This window comes from Quercus suber, unplaced genomic scaffold (genome assembly GCF_002906115.3).
Source record: "Quercus suber isolate HL8 unplaced genomic scaffold, Cork oak 2.0 scaffold_597, whole genome shotgun sequence".
NCBI classification, from domain to species: domain Eukaryota; kingdom Viridiplantae; phylum Streptophyta; class Magnoliopsida; order Fagales; family Fagaceae; genus Quercus; species Quercus suber.
The window spans coordinates 252,685-275,154 of record NW_027070041.1 but is presented as its reverse complement, the minus strand read 5'-3'; the positions used below and the strand labels follow the sequence as shown (position 1 = coordinate 275,154).

The 22,470-nt window shown below is 33.3% G+C and overlaps 1 protein-coding gene across 1 annotated transcript; it reads right to left on the bottom strand.

Annotated features, from left to right (window-relative positions):
• Positions 1-18,495: 18,495 nt before the first annotated feature.
• On the bottom strand, positions 18,496-21,846 carry LOC111992014 (receptor-like protein 6). Its single transcript, XM_024023820.1, has one exon. It carries the CDS (start codon positions 21,844-21,846, stop codon positions 18,496-18,498), a length of 3,351 nt encoding a protein of 1,116 aa, XP_023879588.1.
• Between the last annotated feature and the right edge of the window lie 624 nt (positions 21,847-22,470).

Genomic DNA, 22,470 nt, shown 5'->3' with positions numbered 1-22,470 from the left:
ACTGTCCATAAGCTGCTTGAGTCATCATGAAAGTCTCCATCATGTCAAGGAGGGAAGGAGAAGGAGTAGAAGGATCGGCATCAGCAGCATCCACATCCACATCATCCTCAGGAACTGTAGCAGTGGGATCAAAAGGTATATCCTCAGCAGTAGGATCAGGAGGAACATCTGTAGCTGTAGACTCTACTCTCAGTCCTTTTATTGTACTAGCACTTGGTTCAACAGTCTTCTTCTATGTACTTCGTTGTTTGAGAAAGGTAGCTCCTATAGGTGCAGTGAGATGGACCAACTCTAGGGAAGGAAAGTGTTTTAGCTTTAAGTAGTCTAAGATCCTACTGATACAGACTAGAAAGAAAAAACTATGCTTCCTAGATTTGCTCCTATGCACCTTAACAAGGGTTTGAATGAAAAGAGAGGGAAAACAAATAGAACCATCAGTGATGAGGACATACAAAAAGACACACCTATTTATAGGAATGGTATGCACATGAGAGATTGGGAAGATGTTATGACATGCTATCCTAAAAAGTAGATAATTAACCTCAATTAACTCACGAGAGTTCAATCTAGGCTTAGAACCCCAAGTGACAGTTCTTCCACAAAGAAGAGACATGACATCATCTATGGGAGGAGTCTCAGTGTATGGATATGTAGGTCTATGAACAAGAGGCACACGAAGAGCTTCAGATACTATTTTCTTAGTTATCTGAAATTCTTCACCTCTAATTCAAGTAGTGACCATCGGATACAGCAGAATGGATAGAGAGATTCGAGTAGAATTCTCTAATCAAGGCAGCATAAGGAGGAACAAGATCTAAACACAAAGATAACCAATTCCTAGACTCTAGATTACGATGGATAGAACGATCTAACACATCTAGATTTATTCCTTTCACCCCAAATAGACCTATATTTAACCAAAGATTCAAATTTCTTAGCACTTTGAATAGAATTGAACCTAATTTGATCAAAATCCTTAACGGGTTCAGAAGTGGACTCAAGGAATCTTTTGGCTTTGGTTTTGATATTCCTAGATATCTTAGGAGCCATATCTAAGATCTTAAGAGAGAGGAATAACCAAAACATAACACAAAATCAAGAGCAGATTGCATCAAAAAGAGATAAACAGAATATATATGCAATCTTTGAAAAACTACATGATGCATGATGCATAGACTCAAATGATGCATGAGCTAATGCATTGAGGTGTTCAATTTCACATAATTTTGAAAAATTAACCTAGATTATCAAGTTTTATGAAAAATATCCAATTTCTAAATAATATAAACCCTAATTTTTCAAAAAACAGACTAATTGAGCAATTGATCATCACAACAGTTATAAAATATGTTATAAACAATCAATCGATCAATAACAATGGTCAATTTCACCTAATTTCACCTAATTAAACAAATTAACTCAAAACACTCAAAATCATTAAAAACCTCAAATTTCTTAAGTTCAAAAATTTCAAAAATTTATGCATGAAATGTATGTAATTTGATCAAAAAGAAAGGGTAAAAGAGTCATACCTAGAGTGTAGAAGAAAACCCTTGAAGCTTTTAACTTGAAAAAGACAAAAAAATGAAGAGGGATTGAGAGGGATCGAAGAAAAGAAGAGAATAGGACAAAACTGATTTGTCAAACCCTTAAGAATTTGAAATTTTCGAATTTTGATCGGTCAAGAGGAATTCACAGTGATTAAAGGAGGGTTTTAAAAATTTTGACTTATTGAAGAGCAATTGAATAGGAATTGAGAGAGACAGACTTTTGGCCTAAAAACTGGACATTTTTGATCGATCGAGGATTAGCTTCGATTGATTGAACTAGTAAAAAAAAAAAAAAAAAAAGAAATTTTGAAAAACTTGGAATTTTTGTTGAAAATCAACTGAAAACCATTTTTTATGATATGAAATGCATATGAATGCTTCTAGAAGATTTCAAAATCAATTTGCTCTCAAACTTTTCACAAAATAGAAGTATAAATCACTTGATTTAAAAACTTCTAAAAACAATTTTCCTCAAATACAACTCAAACCACAAAAAAAAAGTTTTTCAAACATCATTTTCTAAGTAATCAAAGATGGCCAGATTAGTCAACACACAGTTATATGTACTAAGTTTTACATAGATTTGCGTGCAGTGTGTGCAACTAGTATGTGTACAGAGTACAAACAAAGTGATATGTAGATATTAATGAAACAAATTTTCTATATTATCAATCACATTGGTTTGAAAGTGACTATCACCTAAATAGTTATATCATATAACTCTTACATCTCATAGAAAGCATGCTTGAAATCATGTAAAAGCATTTTGATTCTTTTTTATTTTTCTTTTTCTCTTGAATTTTTTAATTTATTTTTCTTTTGAGCACAATGAAAGATATCATTCATGGGCATATAGAAGATAGAAAAGAAATACCCTTGTTACAATTTTTTTTTTTTTATTCTTTTAAGAATAACACCTCGTTTAATCTTGCTGTGCAAGTGTTACACCTTACTAAGCACGACTTTTATGATTCGCACACAGGTGTTTATGATTGGCGAGTAACAATGGTGAGATGATTATTTATATATTTCTCATAGGATTTTATAGTCCTTATGATCAAAATAATGTGACATCAAAATCAAGATCGTTTGTTTAAAGACTATAAACAACTCACACAATTAAGCATTACCTAGCACAAACTAGCAAAGTGCAAAACAAATAGCTCATTAAAGCTAAATAAGGTACATAGTCATGAAATGTAAATTTTATTGGCCAACCTTAATTACACACTTGGTGGTATGCAATACAATTTTTATTTTTATTTTTTTATTTTATAATTTTCTATTTTTTTAATTTTTAATTAAAAAAAAAAAAACTTAAAAACATCCTAAACAACCTAGAGTGAAATGTATGAATGAAATGCAAAAAGAAAATCCTAAGCAAAAACATTATGTCCAAAGGATTGAGAGATTAAGTGCGAAGACCATAAGGTTCACTATAACCTAGGGGCATGTGATAACACCAATGACTTGACAAAGGGTCTCAAATCTAATTCTATCAAGAGGTTTGGTAAAGTTGTCAACATTCTGATGCTCAGTAGGGATATATTCAAGAGCAACAATTTTTCTTTCCACAAGATCCCTAATGAAGTGATATCTAATCTCTATGTGTTTAGTACTAGAGTTTTGAACATGATTCTTGGAGATATCAATAGCACTAGAGTTATCACAATACATAATCATGGTATCCTATGATATGCCATAATCACCTAACAACTTTTTCATCCATAGAAGCTCTGTGCAACAACTTCCAGCAGTAATATATTTAGATTTTGCAGTAGACAGAGAGACAAAATTTTTCTTCTTACTCATCCAAGCAACCAAGTTTGTCCCAACATAAAAACACCCACCCGTGGTGCTTTTTCTATCATCAGAATGGCCAAACCAATCAACATCTGAGTATCAGCATGAGTTACATTTGATTCTTTGCTATAGAACAAACCAAAATTACTAGTCCCATTCACATATTTGATTATACTTTTTAACAGTAGTTAAATGTGACATTTTAGGATTAGCCTGAAATTTATCACAAACTCCAACACTAAAAGATATACCAGGACGACTAGCAGTAAGATATAACAAACAACCAATCATGCTTCTATAAAGAGTAATGTCAATAGACTGACCTGATGGATCAATCCCGAATTTGGTGCTGGTGGCCATTGGTGTTCTAGCATGGGCTGCATTTTCCAATCCAAATCTCTTTACAAGATTTTTGGCTTATTTTTCTTGGTTGATGTAGATTCCTTTGTTAGTTTGCTTCACTTGAAGACCTAAGAAGTAGGTCAGTTCACCCACCATGCTCATCTCGAACATATTCTTCATATTTTCAGCAAATGACTTAGCAAGATCATCATTAGTTAAGCCAAAAGCAATGTCATCCACATAGACTTATGCTACAACAAAATGTTTCTCATCCTTACGAATAAAAAGAGTACTATCTACACTTCCTCTTTTAAATTCATGCAATCAGAATACTTAGTGCGGAAAAGTAAAGAAAACAACAATATAATGACCCAAGAAACTAATGAAACCAACAGTTTCAAGGTAAAAAACCTAGGAATGATTTAACCTAACTATCCTCAAGGAAAACAAATTCACTATGATAGAATGGAAGCTTTACAATAGATTTTCTCCATAAAATCTAAAGTTACCTCTTGTAATACTTACTCACACGACCATGTGCAGCTCCGAATCCACGAACTTTTCTATCTAAGTTTGCTGAGTACAAATACCCACGTTTGTGACTTTGAGATGCCACTTAAAGGTTTTAGATCACCATCAATAGTTGATCTTTATGCAGCAACTTGTTTCCACCAGTTCTTGATTGTAGATCTAGCTTTTGATAGATGCTTATGGAGTTAGAAGGCCATAGAAACCTCACAAATCTCACAAGAGTAACTTATAAGACTTCCAAGAACTTTTGAAATATATTTAGGAATTTTCTTTTATTCTATGAAGTGTTGGACACAAACCCTAAACATTTTTAAGGGCTTTGGGCCTGATTTAAATTCTGCAGAATACGACTTTCGATCGGTTGAGCCTTTCTTTAAATCGGTCGAGCCTTTCTTTCAATTGGTCGAGCTTCACAGATTTTGAACTCTTTTTTCTACAGCTTGGCTGTTCTTGAATCTTGACTAGAACATACTTGAGCAATGTATAACCACTAATCTAGACATGTTTTTGTTCTTGGTTTACCAACATACATAAATTTAGAATCTAAACATTTAACCTAAATATTTAGAACCTAACAGTAATTTTTTGCATTACATTCACACTGTATCTCAAGCTCCTTTTTAGAGAGTTTCCAACCAAGTGAAATTATAGGAGTTGTCTTTATTCTAATGACATTTCAATTCGTAACAGAAAATTTTAGAATGTGGAAGACACAAATCTTATGGAATAACAATAGACATAAACAGTTATGGAAAAACAAAAGGCACCTTTTGGTTTGCTATTTCCAACATGTTAGGTTCTAAAGAAATAGAAACTAATGTATTAGAATTTCATTTCGTAATGTTGGCAAACCATGATCAAAACGTTTTAATCTTGTTTAGACTTGCTTAAGGTGTATTTATATGTAAAGTTGGAATCGAGTGTTCTGCAGGATTTACTATGTAAATCTGCTTGGCTCGATTGATAAAAAATTAAGCTCGATCGATTGATCAAAAATTCATGCAAAAATTTTTTTTTTTCTGTAGAATTTTTCAACTCAGCCTAAGTTCATTTGATGTGTAGGGTTTTATGTTTTTCCCTAGGTATAAAAGGGTAAACCCTTGCCACGTTTTGAGGTTGCTCTTTTTGTTGTGTGTGTGAATCTTTTGTGAGATCTAGAGGTGTTTGCCTTCATACATACTTTGTGTTATCAAGGATCAAGACTATGTTAAGAATTTGGTGATCGTTTCAGTTGTAGATTCAAGAGCTTAAAGATATACAAGCGGGGAGTGCTTGTGTTTGCTGTGAATCCAAGAAAGAAGTAGTTCGTGGACTTGGAGTTGTCACGTGGTCGTGGTAGTAAGCTTCCCACTCGAGGTAGCAATAGAATGTTAGTGGTATAAGTCGCTATTGTGTAAACTTCAATTCTTTCATAGTGGATTTGTTTTACTATAACTAAGTTAAATCCTCCATAGGTTTTTTATCAGTTTGGTTTTCCTGGGTCATCATATCTTTGTGTTCTCTATTTTCCGCACTTTATATTGATATGATATATTTGTGTTAACCTAGATCTAATAATTTGACTAAGTAATTACTTGGCTAATTAACTAGGGTAAGTTGGTTGTATTTTAAGGGGTCTAAAAACGTACTAGTGGTATCAGAGCAGGTAACTCTCTTGTTATAGATCCTTTGATCTAAGAGCTGATCCTTGACCCCGGTTGTCTAGACCTCCGTTGAATACGGATGGGAGAAGCTCACTACTCCTGTGAGTGAGTGGCAAACTTCTTAGAAAGAAGCAGCCACTTTTTAATAGCAAAACTATGAATGCTATCTTTAATGCTGTTTCTATGGAGGAATTTAAGAGAATTTCAAATGTTGAGATTGTTCATATTGCTTGGAATATCCTCCAAACTGTGCATGAAGGCACAAAGGCAGTTAAAATCAATAAGTTGCAGCAATTAACAACTAGATTAAAAACCATTAGGATGTCTGATGATGAATCTTTTGATGAATTCTATGCTAAGCTTAATGATACTGTTAATTCTGCATATAATTTGGGTGAAATCTATGATCAACCTAAAATTGTTAGGAATATTCTTAGATCTTTGACAAAGGATTTTAGATTCAAAGTGACTGCCATCACTGAAAGCAAGGATGTGGACTCTATCCCTGTTGATGAACTTGTAGGATCTCTTCAGTCCTATGAGTTGGACCTACCTAAGACTAGCAAATCCAAATCAATGGCTCTTAAGTCTATCGATGATGTTAATGTGAATGGATTTGATGATGAGCTCTTTGCTACAGAGATTGCCTATCTTGCCAGGAACATTAGAAACTTTCTTAGAGACAACAACAGAAGGGCAAAAGGTAAGAACAATGCTGAACCTAGAAACTTTAGGAGGAATGATCTCACTAAGGTGACCAACACTGAAAAACCTAAAGAGAAAGTTGGTCAAGCTTCTAATAATTCTATGGGTCAAGGGTATAATCATGTGAAATCTAAATGTCCTACATTCTTAAGGTCTAAGGGTAAGGCTATGACTATAACCTTTAGTGATGATGAAGTTTCTGACAATGAGTCTGGTAGTGATGAGGATGGAAACTTCATTACTTTCACTGCTACTGCTGTAGTTGATGAAAGTATTGCTGTTGAAGAGAACCCTTCTGATAGAAAACTCTCTGAGGATGCAGATTTACAAGAAGCTTACAATAAGCTTTGCAAAGTTGCTACAAAGGATGCTATGAGTGTTGATCTAGGTTTAAAGAAAATTGCATCTCTTGAACTTGAAAAGAAAAATTTTCTTGTGAAACTATTTGATGCTAATGAATTGTTGAATAATGTAAAGACTGAGAACGTAATTTTGCTTGATAAAGTTAAGAATTTGGAACTTGAATTATCTATTGCTAGAGAACAAACTAATAGGTCTGCAAGCTCCAAACTTGATCACATGTTGAGTGTTCAAAAGTCTCCCTCAGAAAAAACTGGTTTAGGTTTTGTAGAAAGCTTCTTTGTGCCTGAACCCTATTCCAAAACCTTTTTTCCTTCTTCTGAACCCCGTGTGAGTGAGGTTGTCAAACCCTCTGTGAGTGAGGTTGTTAAACTTGTAGAGGTCACACCTCCTAGGAAGATTAGAGTTGATCTTAAAGAGTTTAAATCTAAGAATTCTACTCTTTCTAAGGGCAAGTTGCATGATAGACTTGCATGAGTTTGTCATTTTTGTGGAAAGTCTGGGCACATTCGTCCAAACTGTTTTAAGTTGCAAGCTGCTAAGTGAGCAAATAAGCCAAAAGTACCTGTGCCTCAAGCACAAGATCCTATAGTACTTATTGGTGAATTGGTGAAGGCTCTAAACCTTTATTCCAAACCTGGAGTTGGTTATCATTCTAAATGACCTTGTGCTTTATCGCTTTACTCTTTGTGACCATTTTTCTTACTGTTTTGTTTGCTTAGTTTTTCTAGGATTTGTATTGCATAACATTCATGCATTTCATTTTAGATTATCTTTGTTATTTCTTAAAAAAAAAATACAAAAAAAAAAACAAAAAAAAGGGAAAAGGGAAGCAAAATGTGTTTTACATAAGTTGTCTTGGATTTGAAATCAAGGTTAGCCAATTTATTTTTACATAACATGTTTATGTACCTTGCATAGCTTGGATGAGCTTATTTATTGCATTTTACTAGTTTGAACTTTGTAGTGCATGTTGTGTGGGAAAATGTTTATAGTTTTTGATCACATGATCTTGATCTTGAAGTCACATGCCTTTGATTGACAGACTTGAACTTATTGAGAAAGGTATAAATAACCATCTCACCGCTGTTTACTAGCCAATCATGAACACCTTAGTGCATATTTTGTGCTCGAGGAAGTGTAGCACATGTATAAAAAGAACATAAGGTGTAACCTCAGTTTAAATGCTAAAATTGGTGTGTACATTATTAGGCTATAATAACTTCAAATCAAATAAAATTGGTGTGTACATTATCCCGGCTATCTTTAATAAGTTTCTAATAAAATAAAATTGGTGTGTACATTATGAGGCAAATCAAGAAACTTACATGATTGCAAGCTTTTATTCTAGGAGATGTGGGAGTTATATGATGTAACTCTTTAGGTGATAGTCTCTTTCAAGTTTATGTGATGAATTTTGTAGAAATTGTGCTTGATTTCTATTCGCATATCACCTCACATGTATCTCAAGTTTTTGCTAGTTGCACACACTATACAAGTTACTCTTTGCTAAACTTTGTACATGTTATTATGTGTGATTTTGTTTTGCCCATCCAAGATTGAAAATTCATTGATTTAAATGCAAAATGTGTTTGAAATTTGAGAATTAAAGGAAAATTGATTGAAAATCTTATTTCTAGGAAATCTGGGTTTAATACAAGTGTTTTTGAAGAGCATTTCATCTTATACTCATGCATTTTATTCATAAAATACTGTGTATTGAGGAGTTTCTGCATAAAATTGCTATGTTTTTCAAAAAATTGTGTTTTCTTGAATTTCGATCGATCGAACCTGTTTCTCGATCGATTGAAATTGCGATTAAAAATTTGGTTTTGTTCAGTTTGTTTCGATCGGTGATCAATCATTGTTGGATCAATTGAAGACATTTTTGAACGATCGAATCTAAATTTCGATCAATTGAAAATCGCATAGAGAGTTTTTTTTTTTTTTTTTAATTTTTTTTAAAAACTTTGAGTTTTCACGTGTTCATCACTTTTTCAAAACTTTTCAAACTTTATTTTCTCTCTCTTCGATCGGTTAAGGAGTCAAAGCAAATTTTTGTCCTTTTCCTCCGATTCTTTTGCAAGGTTTTTCTCATCTAAGGCCGGTAAGACCTTTTTCTCCTTCCTTTTTCTTTTATTTTCATGTTTCATGCATTATTTCATGCATAGTTGGCTAAATTTCGAACCTAAGGGAATTTGGAATTTTTGTTGATTTAAGCCTTTTCTTTGGAAATTGATTAATGGGTTTTTGTTGTGGAACACTATAAAATTGATCTTTATGTCTTAATTTGATCAATTTGATGGTTTGGGAAAAATTTGAAATTCTAGGGCTTGTAACTACCCGAATTGGGGATTTTGTTCAATTGTGCTTAATTTGATGAAATTGGCTAGTTAGATTGATTAATTTGATCATTATTTTATGTTATCTAACACGGGAATTGATCAATTTGGTCAATTTGTTGGTTTTTGAAAGTGGGTTTTCAAAATTTTGGCTTTTTTGATATAAACTCTATGTTCAAGCCACTTCAATTTGGTCAATTTGTTGGTTTTTGAAAGTGGGTTTTCAAAATTTTGGCTTTTTTGATATAAACTCTATGTTCAAGCCACTTTTGTGTTTTTTAAGTAAAATTGAACTTATTGTCACTGCATTAGAACATGCATCATATGTTGATATTATTCATGCATTATATAGAATTTTTATTTTCTATATTTTTGTGCTAACTTGCAGTTTGTCCTTGGTGTTTTTTTTTTTTTTTTTTTTTTTTTTTTTTTTTTTTTTTTTTTTTTTTTTTTTTTTATATAGAATTTTTATTTTCTATATTTTTGTGCTAACTTGCAGTTTGTCCTTGGTTTTTTTTTTTTTTTTTTGGTCTATTGTTTTTGATCCTTAGAATCATGTCTAGGAAGACTAGAGCTAATAGGAAAGCCTCCTCATCCTCTGCTCCTTCCTTTGAGAGTGATAGATTTCTAAATGAGCAACATCAGGAGACCTATGAGAAGTTGAACCTTGTTAGGAATGTCTGGGCTGAGAGAAAGGTCATTCTTGATGAGCTTGATCCTGAAATTTGGTGAAACTTTGAGCGTAAGGGCTGGTTACCATTGATGGATATTTCTCATCCACCTCCAGCTACCCTAATTAGAGAGTTTTACTCAAACCTTTTTATCCACACCTATGATTCCAACACTCAAGTTAAGAGTTGGATATGGGGTGAAGAGTACACCATTACTCCTTCAGTAGTGGCTAATGCTTTTGGGGTGCTTGTGGTTCAACATCCTATCTATCCATATGATGAGTTTCCTCCTTTCGATGGTATCATGTCATACATCACTAGTACTTTTATCCAGTGGGGTTCTGATTCTCGGATCACTTCTGCTGAGTTGACTGAGATTCATTATCTTTTCTTTCGGATTGCTTGTCATTCTTTGTGACCTATCTCTTATTTGCACACCATCCCTATAGAGAGACGTGTGTTTTTTTATGCCTTTGTTACTGATGCTCCTATGAGCTTTTCTCATCTTTTCATTCGTTCTTTGATTGAGGTTTATAGGAGTAGCTTTTCTTCTCATGCTCTTTTCTTTTTGGTTTTCATTCATTGGATTCTTTTGCATTTTGATAAGGAATAGTTATTCCTTATTTTGAAGAATAGCTATTCATAATGAATAACTATTCATTGTAATAAAAATATAATCAAATAACCGAATAGTTATGCTATAGGAATATCTATTACATTACAGTGTCTATTACAGTTTACCAAATGTGCCCTTAAAATATATTTTATGGAATATCTTACTCATATGATTTTATTTCCTAAAAAATAATAATTTTTTTTTTAAAATTTGGAAGAGAGATTAGTTATTTTATATGATTTTTTATTTTCATAATTGTTATGTGCATATAGAAAGTTTGTTTATTTAGAAATATATTAATTGTAGAAATTAATACACCTACTAAGGAATAGCTATTACATCACTTTTAGAGATGAATAATTATTCCTCATTTTAAAGAATAGCTATTCATAAGAAATGACTAATCCTTATAATAAAACATAATCAAACTACTGAATAGCTAAACTATAAGAATAACTATTACATTGCAGTGCTTATTACAGCTTACCAAACATACCCTAAGTCATCTAATTTATGGCCTTATTTTCTTTTAGTTGCTTCGGTCTCTATTCCCTCTTCTATATATGTGTGTGTGTGTGTGTGTTTGTGTGTGACTGGGCTTAAGCTCTTGTTGGAATGGACATGAAGAAATAGAGAAACATCAGTAGTAATGAATCAGATGATAGATTCAGTTTCCCTCCATTGAAAGATATGACATTTATTTTTATTTTTTCCAAAGAGGCAACTTAATAAGGCCCTAAAATTTTAGATAAAGTTCTAGTGTTGTTGTCCTTGATCTATGTTAGACAAGTTGGCATCATACCTACGGTTAGAATGCACGGACATTTCATTTGGAGTGTCATACCTGTGTCATACTCATGTCGTAACAGTGTCCAATCTGTTGTATCATGTTATAATTTTTCAAAAATTGCTCATGTCACCGTATCGTACCCATACATGTACTCCTGTCCGTGTTCGTGCATCCTAGACCTATGATTCATTACTACAGTGTGAAAACATAATAATGGAGCTACATGCATCAGGTACCCCACAATAAATCACTAAGTTTAGGGAAGATTGAAAATGTTGGTGTTAGGTTTTAAAAGCTTAGAACAATTGGCTACAGGTATTATTAGACATAGATCCTGCTTGGATACAGGTTCTAAAGTTTAGATGAACACAAACTTGTCTAGATATAGATCTTAAAGTCTATAGGTATTATTAAACAATGCTCAATGTGATACAAGTCAAGATTCAAAAATACACAAGCTATAGAAAGAAAAGTTCAGAAATTGCCTGGTTCGACCAATTGAGAAATAGGCTCGACCAATCGAAACACGTATCTGCAGAATTTTAAGTTCGGCCCAACAGCAGTTCAAGCCCAAAAAGGATTAGAGTTTGAGATCTACTTTTTCTAGTATATAAAGGAAACCCTAAGCACGTTTTTATAAGGCTTTTCAAAGAGAGAAGAGTGTGCCTCTTTTGTATCTAGGGTTTTGTACCCAAAGAGTTTTGTATCCAAAGAGTTCTCTCATATCTTCTACTGGTGTTATTTCTCGAAGAACCTTAAGATCTGGTACTATAGAAGTTGCTGCCTTCTCTAGTCATCAAAGGTGTTGATGATCTAAACTTTCAAGGGTGGTCTTGGAGTCACAAACAGGAGAGTTTGTGTTTTTTTTTTTTTTTTTTTTTTTTTTTTTTTTTTTTTTTTTTTTTTTTTTTTTTTTCATGATATATATATATATATATTTATATATTTTTTTTGTGTTATGTGAAATCAAGAAGTTATTTTGTTTTACTTGTATTTTCCACACGTGTGTTTATGCGTTTGTTGAGTGTTTTAGGAAATAAATAGTTTGATTTAGTCGTGTTGCTATCTACACTTGCAACTGATAAATAGTGGTCAGGTTGAATTTGTTATATTGGGCTATGTTCTTGTTATGGGCTGTTTGAGCATTTTGTCTCTGTGTTTTGTCACAAATTGCCAAAGGGGGAGCTTGTTAGGTTCTAAGGAATTATGAACTAATGTATTAGAACTTCATTTTGTAATGTTGGCAAACTATGATCAAAACGTTTTAGTCTTGTTTAGACTTGCTCAAAGTGTATTTATATGTAAAGTTGGAATCGAGTGTTCTGCAGGATTTATTGTGTAAATCTACCTGATTCGATCAATCGAAAATTAGGCTCGATTTGGATTGATCGAAAGTCGTGCAGATTGTTTTTCTGCAAAATTTTCCAACACAGCCTAAGCTCATTTGACATGTAGGGTTTTATGTTTTGCCATAGATATAAAAGGGTAAACCCTAGCCACGTTTTAAGGTTGCTCTTTATGCTGTGTGTGTGAATCTTTTGTGAGATCTAGAGGTATTTGCCTTTACACATACTTAGGGTTATCAAGGATCAAGACTATGTCAAGAACTTGGTGATCGTTTCAGTTGTAGATTCAAGAGCTTAAAGATATACAAGCGAGAGTGCTTGTGCTTGCTATGAATTCAAGAAAGAAGTAGTTCGTGGACTTGGAGCTGTCACGTGGTCGTGGTAGTAAGTTTCCTACTCGAGGTAGCAATAGGATGTTAGTGGTCTAAGTTGCTATTATGTAAGCTTCAATTCTTTCATAGTGGATTTGTTTTACCATGCGGATAGCTAGGTTAAATCCTCCTCAAGTTTTTTATCAATTTGATTTTCCTGGTTCATCATATCTTTGTGTTCTTTATTTTCCGCACTTTACATTGATATGATATATTTGTGTTAACCTAGATCTGATAATTTGATTAAGTAATCACTTGGCTAATTAATTAGGTTAATCTGGTTGTGTTTTAAGGGATCTAAAAACGTATACAACAGTATGGAGTTTTTAAAAATCTCTTTTACCCTCACTAGTTGCCTTGTCTATTGATAAGAATAGGCCATTTTCATCAGTAAACAATTTAAAAAGAGAGAAATTGAGTGCTCAAGAGAGCTTTTGAGTGAAAAAGAGATGGAGCTTCTTTTTAAACCATTCCTTTAGTTTAAAAGTTTTATTTTTGTCATTTTGTGAGGTTGTTGATATTTAATTCTAAAAGTTCCCCAACATGATTGTGCTCTGTTTGAGAGAATAACTGCTCAAAGAGCAAGGGGACCAATCAAACTTCAAGAATTTCTTCTTTGCTTTGAGATAAGTCTTCTTTCTTTTGTTTCCTTTTTTTTTTTTCTTTTCCGTTTGTTTTATTTAGAATTTATGCAGGCAGAAGTAGATCTTGATTTGTTTAATATTAATTCGTTGCGTTTTATTTTGTTTGGATAAAGAGTTGTTCGAATAAGTTAAAAGATATGTGAATCTAAATGAATGTGAAAGAATCCTAAAAAATGAGTTTCTGAGACTATTTGCGTACATAGACTATATGCACCAATTTTTAAAACTATTTTTTAGGGTAAAAATAATAAAATTTAGATTTGGTTGGTTTACTTTATTTATTTTGGGCTTTATAATGCACAACTCCCCATTTGACAAATATAATGCTTGTGCACGTGATTATTATTACTATTTTTTTTTAAGCATCAAATTTTTAATGCTTTTTGGACGAAGCCATTCAAATACAATGATTTCATGGAAACAATTGAGATATTTTATAGTTGCATGCTAGTGACTTGAAAGATGAATGATTGTGTCATTATTTTCACTTGAATAATGCGTTAAATAAAGATTTTTTAGATATCAAATAACAAAGTAATGCCAAAATAATTTAGTTGTAGTAGAGTCAAAAACATATATTAGAAATTATAGACATATAAGAGAAGCATTCATAAGTGTGAAAAGAGTGAAGCAAAGTATATCAATGAAATTAATATAAATTATGGAAGCTTAGGCTTATTTTTTAATAGTCCTAACCAAAATAAAAGATGATGTTTAGAGTGTGTGATTAACAATGACATGATATTCATAAAAGAAATCATGTATAAGTAAGTAAATCAAAGTTCGATGTATATTCCAAATTGAAATAGAGTGCCAAGTATGGTGCACTTAAAATTACATACAATTATTAGATTATTTTTCATAATATTAAATTATGAAATTAGTTTTCAAGAGTGTAAAATTTTAAATGTTTTTCCTTTTATTTTTTCATATTAGCTATCCAATGGGAATTTGTAATTTGTTCTTTGTTTTGGGATGTTGATATTGTGTAGAAGTGAAACTTGTGTATTTGTTTTAGTTAAAATTTTAAATGGTGGACTAAACTCCTTTGTGTTTGTGCTATTTTATTTTAGTTAGCAATGTTGGGATTTGTATAATTTTATAATTATTGAACAAGTATCAATTTGTTGAGCTGAGCTCTTTCTTGATATGGGTAGTGAATTCAAAATAAAACATTTCACATCAAGTAATTATTTGTTGCATGACTTACCCTTTGGCAAATTTTTTTTTTTTTTTTTAAATAAAAAAAAAATCATGTGAAAAATACAGGTTGACTTGGCCCAATCCAAAACTTGATTAACTAGATCCTTTTTTAACCCGCTTAAAATAACCTGTTTTGACCCAAACCCAATTGACTCGACTCAAACTTAACCTGACCCACATATTATGCCATGTCTATGTGTACATAACTTTCTCTCTGTATGTGCAACTTGTTCCAAGAAAGGTAGAATCTATGCCTTAATTTTTTGATTTTATTACTTGATGTTTTTCATGGGTAATTATTGAATACTCTCGGAGTACCATAAATGTATACTTCCCTTCTCACATAATTGTGAGTCATACTAATTAATTTATAGTGAGATCCACAATTCATGTGAGAGGGGAGAGTGCATATTTATTGTACTCCTGGAGTATTCAATAATTTTCTTTTTTCATATATATTGACTTTGCTTTGATTAGGGTAATTAATAAGGGCATAGTTGGTAGATTATACTAGACACTGTAATATAATAGTTATTCCTATGGTTTAATTATTTTTTAATTTGATTTTGTTTTTATTACTAGGAACAGTCATTCTTTATGAATAACTATTCTTCAAAATAAGGAATAACTATTCATCTTTAAAAGATTTGTATTAGATATTTCTTAGTAAGTGCAATAATTTAAAAAATTAATATATTTCAAATAAACAAACTTTTCATATTCATATAACAATTATAAAAATAAAAATCATAAAAAATAACATATATATCTCTTAAATTTTAAAAAAATAACAATTTTTAAGGAGATATAATTATATGAGTAAGATATTTTCTAAAAATAAATCTTAAGTTTTATTTAATGTTATAACTCACAACTAGGGGTATTCGCAGTGCGGTGCAGTTTTGGGCCATTTTTAACACCGCACTTTGCGGTGCGGTTTAGCTAAAACCATAATTGCATCACACCTTATTTTTGTGATTACATGTGTGGTGCGGTGTGGTGTGGTGCGATTTAGAGTTTAGCGAAAATCATAACTGCACCGCACCTCATTTTTATAGTCACACATGCGGTCTTATGTATAAGATGCGATTTGAATGGTATGAAATCAGTATATTTTTCAAATTTTGGACTTTTCTTACCCAACCCAAACTAATTTTTTCCCTTTGTTTTTGGCCAAGTTTTATACTATTGAACTAGTTTTTCTTTATTTTGAGTTAGCTTTCTTAGTCAACATTTGATAAGATTATCAAACTATTTTTTTAAACTAGGGTTATTAAACTATTAATAATATATTTAGTATTAAAAATAAATAAATATATTAATATATAGAATGGTGCGGTGCAGTTATGCCATTTTGCGGGCAGTTTTGGTGTGGTTTTTGCAGTGTGTGCGGTTTGGTTAACACCCCTACTCACAACTAAACTTATGAATAAGTTTAGTTATTATATTACACATATTTTATTCATAATAATAAAGATTACAATTCTTGTCACAATCCACATTCACTGTAACAAATGTACCCTAACAATTTGATATTTTTCAGGATTCTTTTAAGTTGACGTAGTCATAATTAAAGTGATTTGAATATGTTTGGAATATGAATTTCATTATAAAGACATGTTTAGTTTGATTTGGCATGATTTGCTTAGTTAGAGTTGATTTGTCTATAATTCAAAACTTGATTTGACTAGATTTTCATTTTGAATTTGTTTCCTTCTGTGCTATAATTTGATGTGATGTGATATTTCATTGTAGAATAATACTAGAGATACAAATTATTTTACAAATTTTTTTACAAACTGCTGATGTGGTGAGTGATTACTGGTAAATGAAAAAGTGATATTAATGATGGACTTAGATGAAAACTAATAAAAGATTGACCACATCAACATTTTGTAAAAATATTGTAAAATAGTTTGTAATTGTAGTATTACTCTTCATTGTATGTCATTTTAACTAATGAAATGAATGCATGATTTAGATTTAGGACTCTTTTAATAATTAAATTCCTATCTAAATAAAACTTAGTAGAAACACTAATAGAGGTCGCCCATAGGTTTGATGAATTTGGTTGCCTATATATATGTATTATTGAGAACAAAAGCAAGTGGATGAGAATTGAAATGAAGAGAAAAGTAGGATAGATCCGAGGTGTTTATTCTTGAACTCTTTTGAATCTTGCACTTCCACCTGGGGATCCATTTGATTGTGCCTTTTCACACTCGATTTGTTACATTTGATCTTGAACCACAATCACTATAGATTTAAAAGTCGAGTTACTAATCCTTTTGGCCACTAAAATGACTTTAGCCAAAGAAAAGAACGGCAAATAAATATGGACTAAAATGTCAGCCTTATCATCGTGACGATAAATCATCTTCCGGTGAAAGGCTGGAATAATTCGAGAATACCCAAATTGGGTTAAGGGTACTGGCACGGGGAGAAGCCCAGGTTCCCTTTCGCCTCCTCCGTATGCCACCTGCAAGCCCCTGATCTCTCTGCTCTTTTATGGGCAATTTTCTTAGTAACTAGTAGCTCATTTGTTAGTTATTGTTACACCTTCTCAAGACGTTCCTTAACTTTAGACCTAATATTTGGTATGTAGACCATTGCAAGAGGTCAAAGTTGGTTCCTAGACCTAAAGCAAGTTCTGACTCTTAACTCTTTGGCTATAGACTATTTGGCAGAGACATACTCCTTGGGCAACAATCTCATTTCTAGGACAGTGAACCCACAATAGTGATTCCCATAAACCCTAAAATCTTTGTTTTCTTTTTACTCTAATGGGGATGTAATTATTTCTCTCCATTCAAGATATGTTAGAAGCAAATGCTTAGGCCAAATCATATAGATAGGATTCCCATCCATCATGTATGTTTTGATTATGTCCATGCATGTTGCTTTGATCTTTGTCTAATTTGCATGCTTAGAATAGATCCCATTATGGAGAAACCTTACTAGAATATATTTAGGAGGTACAAAATGGGGGTTAACCCATTCGATCGAATGGATTGGGGTGCCTAGCATCTTCTTAAGGATGTACCGTAATTTTAGATTCTTAAATTGGTAAAATTAGACATTTGTCTAGGGGTCAAGAGTTGTTTTTTGATCTATACCTAATGACGACTTTCATTCTCTATCTAGGATGGTCTCATAGTTGGCAACACTTAATTGGTCACATAGCGAGACCTAAAGTGGCCATTCGAGAAGGTTTGTTGCACAGGTCGAGGAGCTCACATTATTCATCTTTGTATATTTTTTGTGTGTGAATAGTTGTTGCAAATTGCAATATGGTAAGCTTGGTACATTGCATAGTCATTGAGACACAATGGTCTAATCAACAACAAATAGACTACCATTGTACAGTATATTAAGGAGCATTTAGGTGTCTTATTCATATATAATAGTACTTAATCACTTGAGTTTTTTTTTTTTTTTTTCACATCCAATTAGTGTTTAGTAGTACTTCCTTCTGTCCCATGCCCCGGCCCATCCCACTCACACAAACAATGAAAAAGAAACATAAAATAAAAAAAAGAAAGAAAAATATAGTAGTGCGAGAAGCAAACATAGAAATTTTAGTTCCGGCATCCCCTCCACGTCTGTCTTTTCCTTTTTTGTTGCATTATTCCAAGAGTGTTCACAAACCAATTAGGTTTCCTAGTGGTCATTATTTGGCCAATAACGAATCCAACTAAGAAACCGCTTCCATACCCAATCACAACAAATTTCCAATCAATTTCAATTGAAGATCCATGGCCCTGATTCTCATTGGAGATTGAAGGCGAAAATCCTTCACATTTTCTTGACAACTGACTTCCACACAACCCTGAATTCCCTTCAAATGAACTTTTCGGAAATGTGTCAAATTGGTTTCCTTGTGGTATAGATCCTGTGAGGTTGTTATAAGACACATCGAAAGATTCGAGGAAAGTGAGTTGCAGTAGTTGTTGAGGGATCTCCCCTGAGATCTTGTTTTGAGAAAGGTCCATTGACTCGAGTTGTGTTAGGTTTGCTATGGATGATGGTATATGACCAGTGAACATGTTGTTAGATAAGTTAAGTGTATGAAGCCCCTTAAGAGTTGCAATGGATTCTGGAATCTCTCCTGCAAATCTATTTTGTGAGAAATCTATGATTGTGTAGACTTCTATTATTTTGTCATATTTCATTGTCAAGCCCTTGTTTGTCACTGTCATTGAGTAATCATAATGATCAGGAAATCCTCTCACGAAACTACGTGTCTCCACTTGCATGTAAGATAAGTGGCCTTTACCAACAATTTTCATGGCATTCCAACTTTGGAAGAATTTTGAAGGCAGACTACCAGTAAGACTATTGCAAGAAACGTCAATGACACGTAACTTAGGAAATGCAAGATTGAATTCTGGACTCGCTATCACACCATAGAATCCATTTGAGCGCAGAATGAGAACCTTCAACTCAGGTAGGTTTCCAAACCAAAAGGGGAAAGTATCATTGATCTGATTGCTTCCAAGATCAAGAATCTCCAGCATTGCACAATTGACTATTGATTTTGGCACTTGCCCACTCAACTTGTTTTCCCCCAAGTTAATCATCCTTAATTTATTCCCACTTGTCCATGTGTGAGGAATTGTGCCATTCAAGTTGTTTCTTCGTAAGTTCAATATCGTGAGAGAATTGCTGAAGTTTCCCAAACACTTTGGAACATTGCCACTTAAGTTGTTCTCTGACAAATCAAGAACTTCAAGAAAATTCAAATTGCAAATTTGTGGTGGGATTTCTCCTGAAAGCTCATTTATTGAGATTGAATAGAAGGAGATGGAGGGTGGTGGAATTGGGAGTGATCCTTGGAATCTGTTTGAGCTAATGTTTAGAACAAGTAAATGAGACCAGTGGAGAATAAAAAGACTTTGGTTTGAGCTGGTGAGAAAGTTGTGAGAGAGATCCAAGAACTCCAAAGTTTCTGTACTTGTTTTCCAAAACCATTGGGGTATTTGGCCATGAATATTGTTGAATGCTAGATCTAAGTAAGTCAATCCTTCTTGATTTTGTAAGAATTTTGGGAACTCATTTAGATTGCAAGAAGCCAACCCCAGAACATAGAACTTTTGAAGAGTAGCATTGGAACTTTTTTTAGGGAGCAATGATAATCTGTTGAATGACAAACATAGCTGGGTTAAATTTTTCAACCCAAGTAACATGTCTAGCTCCACAGTGCCACTCAAATTATTTGAAAAAAGATCAAGATTTTGAAGATTTTCAAGTTGAGAGATAGAGCTTGGAATGGAACCTTGCAACATATTCTCTGAAAGATCTAGACAATTTAATTTGGTTAAATTCATAACCCAAAAAGGCACGTGACCAGTGAACAAATTAGAGTCCAGGTACAAATAGGTGAGTTGGGTGAAATTGGCAAGAAAGTGTGGGATGCCTCCTGTCAAATTGTTTCCCCCAAGGAGCAAAAAAGTAATTTTGTTGAGCTCACTGAGTAAAGACCAGCTTGCATTGCTCAAGTTAGAAGAGATAATTCCAAGATGAGTCAGTTTGGTGAGGTTTGAGAGGGAAAAAGGTAATTGTCCCCAAAAATTATTTCCTGAAAGGTAAAGATAAGTGAGCATGGAAAGATTACCTAGTGAAGGGGGAACTAACCCTGACAGGTTACAATATGTGAAATCCAAATATTCCAAGGAAGCGAGATTTCCAATTGAGGCAGGTATCTTGCCAGAAAATCTTGTATTCCCAACGCACAAATACTTAAGGTGGCTACTCAAATGCGACTCAGGAAAATAACCTACAAGATCTGAGTTATTAAATAACTCAAGAAATTGTAGGTTTGGTAGCTGCAGAATGCCTTTTGGAAATTCCCCAACCAACCCACAAGAAAAGAGAAGAAGAGAAGTCAATTTGGTTAGGTTTGAGAAGGAAGAAGGTAATTGTCCCATAAAATGATTTCCTGAAAGATATAGAGAAGTGAGCATGGAAAGGTTTCCTAGTGAAGGGGGAATCAACCCTGAGAGGTTACAGTGTGTGAAATCCAAATATTCCAAGGAAACAAGGTTTCCAATTGAGGCAGGTATCTCACCAGAAAATCTTGTTCTCTTAACACACAAATATTTAAGGTGACTGCTCAAATGCGACTCAGGAAAATAACCTATAAGATCTGAGTTATTAGATAACTCAAGCATCTGTAGGTTTGGTAGCTGCAGAATGTGCATTGGAAATTCCCCAACCAACCCACAAGAACTGAGAGCAAGTGAAGTCAAGGAGGTCATATTTGCCAACTGATTTGGAACGGGAGGAGAAGATATGTCTACCATACGGAGATGAAGTTTCTCTAGGTTGGTTAGATTTTGAATTAGGCTTTTTAGATTGGGTATTTTGAGTTCCAAACCTAGCAAAGGTGAAGAATAAGGCAAATAATTATAAGACAAATCGAGGAAAGACAACTTGTTGAGTAGTGAAATTTCTGATGGAATTTGACCAACAAAGAAGGAATAAGAGAGGTTGAGATGTGTTAGCATGGAAAGATTTCCTATAGTAGATGGTATGTGAGAGTAATTGAAGTGATTGTAGCTGAGGTCAAGCACTTGAAGGTGAACAAGGTGGAAAAGGCTGCTGCTAGAGTTGATGGAACCATAGAGGCAACTGTTGCTGAGGTTAAGGCCAATCACGTGACCACTGCCCTCATCGCAGTCAACCCCATCCCATGAGCAACAACTGCTATTCTCACCTCGTAGCGTCCATGATGCTACCCTATAAGGATAAGCATAAGGAACGAAACAGGTAGAGTGGTTGGCAATAAAGCTTTCCTTGAATTGCAACAAGGCAGACCTCTCATCATTGTGACACAATGGACGAATAGAAGATGAAGACTCGGTACTGAGATGAAAAAGTGAGAAGAGGAATATTGAGCTCAAGAACATGTAAGATAATGCTAGTCTCATGGTGTTTTGTATGTTGTATGTTTACAAGTGCTTGGTTAGCAAGAAAATGATTGCGCGGGGCTTTTATAGACTGCGGGCAGCTCTTATGCAGTGATAATCAGCACAATATCCTTTACCAAAAGAAGTAAAACAGAAAAAAGTGGGTAGCAAATAGGGTTTGGTGGACCCAACCATTAGCATGCAAGATTTCTCTTAGCATACGGCATTAATTGACGCGGCATCCGCCGTGCACCCTCTGTCAATACTCAATAGGGATCAGCTTTCCTTTTTGTTTGATAGGATTTCTAATCTTACTCATTTCACATCAAAAGACTTTAACCATGGACGTAACTTATACTCATGAGCTTTTTCGTTAGGGCAAAATCCATTTACACACACTGACACTGTGTAAAAACTCCCCTCTTTTCATTAATAGATTGAATAGTCTTAATTAAATTTACGTCATGGATTTCATCTTGTAAAGATCAAGGAGATCCACATCAACTTATAATATTCACTTCATAATTATTGTTCTTTATTATTATGTTAAGATATTAAATGATTTTTGGTGTAGGCTGATTTTCATACTAAATAAATCTTTCATTTATATAAGAGCAAAAAACTTTAGCAGTTGAACTAATTGGA